The sequence below is a fragment of the Balaenoptera physalus genome (genome assembly GCF_965194825.1).
Source record: "Balaenoptera physalus genome assembly, chromosome: 5".
NCBI lineage: Eukaryota > Metazoa > Chordata > Mammalia > Artiodactyla > Balaenopteridae > Balaenoptera > Balaenoptera physalus.
The window spans coordinates 148197890-148203828 of NC_138884.1; the positions used below are offsets into that span (position 1 = coordinate 148197890).

Consider the following 5939-nt stretch of genomic DNA (forward strand, 5'->3'; position numbering starts at 1 on the left):
GGGGCTGCAGGGGACGGGAGGCCGGGGTTCGGCTCGGCAAAGCACCGCAGCTGCCCAACCAGGCTCAAGACGGGCCTGCAGGCGCCGAGTGTTTTGATCCGAGTCTGCGCTGGAATATCTGAGCCCTGCCGACGGATGCGATATAAAAATATAGCCGGCTGCCAGCACAGCCGGGAAGGACCGCTTCCTCGCCAGCAAGTGCCTCGGCAACGGGTTTTCTCCCATCCCTCAGCCCCCACCCCCAGAGCTGGGGGCAGGATTCAAAGACTGGAGCTGCTCTTCTAAAGTGTTAACAATTCTGCCTGCTCCGCGTGTTTTTCTTTTTTTTTTTTTTTTTTTTTTTGAATTCCATACTGAGCTGTAACAGAATGTTTGCATTATTCTTTTCCCCCTTTTCTACAAACTCAGCAACTGAATTAAAAAAATACAGGAATTAATTTATAAGAATGTATATCTACGCACGTCTGTGAAAACCACATCAGCGGTGGGCTCCGGCCAGCCGGGGGCAGCGCTTGATCCCCTGCTCGGGGGCCTGCCCTCCTTCATCTCGTCGTGGGTGTTTTTTTATTTTGCCGGAGATCTCCCGAGAGCCAAGGGGAAGCCTGAGGCAGGAAGGCGGCTGTGTACAATGCTTCTCCATCAGCGAGGCCCAGAGATCGCCGGTGCTCATAGGACTGGAGCCGGGGTGCTCGGGGCAGAGCTCTCCCGACCTGGGCGATCCTGGGCTCGTGGCTGGCTCTGCCCCATCACGCCTGTGGGTCCTGGCCCAGGTGGTCAGCTCTGGGCCTCCATTTCCTCAGCCACAGACGGGGTTGAGAGTGATGGCACTGTGGAGTAGACACGAAGACGCGCCTAAGAGAGGAGAGCCCTGCGCGAGTGATGGTGCGCAGTGGACGGACCCGCTGGACGAGGGTGGGCAGAGGTCCGGGCCCCTCCTCTGTACCCCCGAGAGATCCCCCTGCACGACGCCTCCCGGACCGCGCTGGGAGCAGTCAGCGCCCACGGGCACCCTCGGGGGTGTCAGCGCCCCCGCTTCGTCGATGGAGCCAGAGACTCAGAGCAAGGCGACCGGCCCGTTTCCTGCGGCAGGAGGGGTGAGAAGCCAGGTTCTGTCTCTGTTTATCCAGCTGAAGAGAAAGTCTCTCCAGGCAGCAATTACGATGAAGTGGTGAACATCTGTTGGCTGAATGGGGTATTAAGCACCGGGCGTCTGCAGTCCCAGCCACAGCCCTGGAAGGTGCAATTCTCGGGATTAGGCGAGAGAAAGGAGATTTGCTGACATTCTTCCGTGAGCCGTGTTCCAAGCTACGTGATCCTGCTGGAGTCCCGGGGTTCATTCCCCAAGAGCCGGGGGGAGGGTATGGCATTACCCCATTGCCCCGGGGAGACAATACCAGTGTTGGCCAGGCCCTCCCTGAAGGAAAGTTCCCCCTCTTTGCTCCCCCCCATTCAGCTGGCAAGTTGGACCACAGACTACAGGCCAGGCAGGGCCTGAGGTTTCAGCCCCTGTCCCACTTCACCGGAAGGGTGCTGAGGCCCAGAGAGGGCAGGGGTTTATCTGAGCTAGCTCAGTAATCCTGCAACAGAGCCGGGCCTATGACACGGACACCGTGTCCAGGCCCCTGCCCATTGGCGGGAGGTCAGGGATGCTCCCACCGGCCTTGGCCGGCCCTTTCCTCCACCGCTTTCCCCACCATTGCCCGAGTCTGGGAGAGCTCTTCCCTGTCGGGGTGTCCTGTGGACCCATAACTTGGGGTGATAAGGCCAGGCAGCTGCAGGGGAGGACTTCTCCAAGGGACAGCCCTGACAAGTCAGACCAGGAGAGGGGCCTGCTGATTCAGGGCACGGGGGCTTGAAATGCAGGATCCAGGGCTCACCTCTCCTCGAGAGAGAGAGACCCATGGCCACCCCAGGCCAAAGACAGGTGAGTGGTGATCCAGGAGAGAGCTAGGCTGGCAGACAGGGGTTACATACAGGAAGGCCAGGAGGGGCACAGAGAGGGACAGGAGCGTTGGACGGTCACAGCAGGGATCCCTGGCGTGAGTCCCCCCGGCCCACTAAGCTTGTGTGTGTATGTGTGTGTCTCAGGGGTCCTGTTCCTGCCCCTCCCCCCAGCTATCCCAGGAGCTTCTGGGCTCTGTGATGAGGGCTGGAAGAGCCAGGGAGGGACCCTCTCTGATACCTGACTCTCCCTCCTTCTCTCCTCAAGCCTTAGTGCGGGGTGAGCATGGACTCCCTGGGGGTGGTCAGGGCTGAGCAAGGGGGCAAGGCTGGGCTACACTGGGGGAAGCCTAGACTCAGATCGGGGGGCGGAGGGGGTTATGAAGGGAGGACAGCCCTCCAGCATCTAAATTTGGAGTTAATTTAGAGCCTTTTGATTTCCTTGGTCTCTCGGCCAGTTATAGCACAAGAATTCTGAGTATATATTTTGTAAGTCTGTAAAACAGTCACCCTTAAGCAAAGACCCCCTCCTTCTCATGCAAGAGGGGAGGATGGAATCTGGCGACCTGGAGTGCCCTCCTGCCACCTCTGGTGGGAGGTCGGGCAGGGTGAGGGTCTGAAGGACTGACTATTGCACCCACCACTTAGATTACAAAGGTTTATTTAGAAAAGAGTTTGGTTGTTTTGGCTGTCAGTCATTTTTGGCAAACATTTAAATACTTTCAGTAACCAAAGATGGTCAGTGCCCTCCTTCCTCCCCCAGAAAAGCCACCCCGCGAGGTCCAGGGAAGTCAGCCCTTGCTCAGAGGTGGATGGGATGGCGGCCTGTGGTGGGGGACAGGGCACGCTCCTTTCTCACCAACTTGGGAGGATGCGTGTGTCAGCTCACAGCCACACCTTGGCGCGGCCCCCGGAGTTGGATCCAGGCCTGCAGCCCCAGAAGCAGCCCCTTGCTGAGACGGGAAGGCAGAGGGGTCTCCCCTCTCTCCTTCCCCCTCCCCGGCGGCCCTGCAGTCTCTCAGCCCTCCCTCCGGCCGTGCAGCGCCCTCCCCTGCGCCTTGAAGGCCTATCCATCCCTGGGTCCCCCAGGAAAGTTGCTCCCACTTTCTCCTGGGAGGCCACGCCTGCCCGCCCCCTCCACTGGAGCTGTCCAGGGTCTCTGCGCCGGGTAGGGTGCGCGGGTCACTGCCTGAAGCCCTTTCTCCTCCGTCGGAAGAGGATGTGCTTGAAAGAGCGCCGGAAGTCCTGATTGAAGACGGTGTAGATGACCGGGTTGAGCGAGCTGTTGCAGTAGCCGATCCAGAAGAAGAACTTGAAGAGCGGGCCGGGCACCTGGCAGGCCTCGCGGCAGATGCCGTACAGGCTGTAGCTGAAGAAGAAGGGGAACCAGCAGAGCACAAACACGCCCATGACCACCGCCAGCACGAAGGTGAAGCGCTTCTCGCGAGCCTGGGCCACCTTGCGGCGGCACACGCTGCTGCGCGCCCGGCGCCGGCGCGACAGGAAGAACTCGACGGAGCGCGAGCTGGCGCGCGACAGGCGCCAGCTGGGGCCCGGGGACCTCGCGGCGGCCATTGCGCCCGGCTCGGCCGTCCCCGTCCCGGGCCCCGACCCCTCGCCGTCCGAGGCCCCCTCGCCGCTCGCGCGCCGCCGCCCGCCCCGCCGCAGCGCGCCTCGGCGCCGCCGCCTCTCGGCCGCCACGCTGCTGTCCTCCGGCTCCACATCGGCGCACGGGCGGCGCGGGGTCGCGCAGTGCCCGTTCTCGCCCGCGCCAAGCCCGTTCTCCGTGGTCGGGGACGCGTCGTCGGGGCCCGCGGGCTCGCGTTTCTCGCTAAGCGTGCGCGTGCGCAGCTTGGCCACCCGGTAGATGCGCGCGTAGACCAGGCCCATGATGAGGCAGGGCGCGAAGAAGGAGCCGATGCAGGAGGACAAGATGTACCAGGTCTCGTCATTGAGGCCACACTGCGGGTAGGCGGCGCCGTCGGGCTGGCGGTAGAGCGAGACGAGCGGCGGGAAGGAGATGATGGCCGAGATGAGCCACACGGCCACGATGGTGGCCTTGACGCGGCGCGGCGTGCGCTTCAGGTTGTACTCGACAGCCTGCGTCACGGACCAGTAGCGGTCCAGGCTGATGGCGCACAGGTGCACAATGGACGAGGTGCAGAAGAGCACGTCGAGCGCCAGGTACACGCCGCACCACACCTGCCCGAAGTACCAGTAGGCCATGAGCTCGTTGGCCAGCGAGAAGGGCATGACCAGCGTGGCCACCAGGATGTCAGCCGAGGCCAGCGACACCAGGAAGAGGTTCTGCGGCGCACGCAGCGCGCGGCTGGTCAGCACAGCGATCACCACCAGCACGTTGCCCACCACGGTGAAGACGATGAGGAAGCCCACCACGGCCGCTAGCCCCGCCACGGCGCCCGCCGAGTACTGGCCCGGGGGCGGCCCCCAGGCAGCCCCCGAGGCGTTGGCTGCCCCGCCGCTGCCCCCCTCGCCGGCGCCGCTCACGTTGGGGCCCGCCGCCGCCGCCAGCGCCGCCGCCAGCGCCGGGGACGCCATGGCCCTCCCGCAAGCTACGCGGTCCCGCCTGGAGCCGGGGCGCAGCCGCGGCAGCTCGGGCGCCCCCCAGCCCGGGTCGGCGCCCGCATCGCCGCCTGCTCCTCGGGCGCGCCCGCCGGGGACCGCGGCACCCCGCAGCCGGCCCTCGGCCGTGGCGGCTCAGCGGGCGAGCGGCGCGCCCGAGAGCGTGGCTGCCTGGCTCCCCGCCGCTGCCGCACGCGTAAGTGCAGAGCAGGAGGCGCCCGGAGAGAGCGGCGACGCGGCGGCGGCGGCGGCGGCGGCGGCGGCGGGGGGGTGGGGGAGGAGGGGACAGGTCCCGGGGTACTCGCGCGGCCCCGCCCTTGGCCCCGCTCACGGGGAGCGCCCCGGCCGCGAGCCCACGGCGACTCGGCGCCCGAGCGGGCGTGCCCGGGCGGCCCGGCGGCCCCAGCGCGCGGCCGGGGCTCAGGCTGCAGACGGCGGCAGCGGCGGCCCGGGCGCTCCACCTCCCATCCGGCCGGCTAGGGCTCGGCGCGCCGGGGCACGGGCCGCCGCTCCTTGGGGCCCCCGCGCCCGCGCGCCGCCTCCGGCTCCAACTTTACTTTCCCGGGCAGGGCGCCGGCGCCGCCGCGCGTCCTCCTCCTGCTCCTCCTCCCGCTGCCTCCGGCGCGGGCGCCCCCCGCGGTCCGCGCTCGGCCGTGCGGGCGCCGCCTCGCCTGCCTCGGCTCGCCTGAGCTGCGCCGCCGCCGCCGCCGCCTCCACCGCCGCCGTGCGCTCGGCGCGAGTGTCGCCGCTCGGGCTCGGCTTCCAACTTGGGTAGAGTTGCGCAGCGGGGCGGGGCGCGGACAGGCGGGGGCGGCCTGGCGGGCAGGCCAGCGCCGCCGGCCCGTGGGGAGCGGGCCCGGGAGCCGGAGCCCGCGGCCGCCTCGGCGAACCTGCCCGCGCGGCGCCGGGGAGGAGCCCGGGGCGGTGGCGTGGGGCGCGCGCGCTCGGCGAGGGCGCCCCCTCCAGGGCCGTCTGCAGCCTGCGGGACTGGACCGAGTGCCAGCTGGCCTGGGCGGTGAGTTCCAGAAGCCTGCTCTTTCTAAGACGGGAACCTCCTCACCTCCCCCGGACACACGAACACGCGGGCGCGCACACTCGCGTGCCGGACGGGCGGCTCGGGGTCCGCGGCCTGATTGGAGAGCCAGCCACTCGCAGCCTGGCGGAGGACGCGTCGCTGCTTGGGTGCGCACCGGGGCTGCTGAGTGCGGGTCCGGCTCCGGCTCCCATCTCTGGTGGATTCTCCGGCGCAGAACCACCTCCCCACCCCCGGCCTCAGTTCCAAGCGCTGCTGGAGCGTGAATCATGACGGCAGTGCCTGTGGAAGCCCTGGGCAGGCTCCCAGGCTCTGCACCCCTGTTGACAATTATTGAAGTTTAATTCTTATGCTCTGTGGCCCTGCTTTTAAAGGCTGGGGG

At 66.8% G+C, this 5939-nt stretch overlaps 1 protein-coding gene across 1 annotated transcript; it reads right to left on the bottom strand.

The window, feature by feature from the left end:
• Positions 1-2585: 2585 nt before the first annotated feature.
• ADRA2C (adrenoceptor alpha 2C) lies at positions 2586-4595 on the bottom strand. The gene has a single exon (XM_082464393.1). The coding sequence runs from the start codon at positions 4498-4500 to the stop codon at positions 3124-3126; it is 1377 nt and encodes a 458-aa protein (XP_082320519.1). The 5' UTR covers positions 4501-4595; the 3' UTR covers positions 2586-3123.
• Between the last annotated feature and the right edge of the window lie 1344 nt (positions 4596-5939).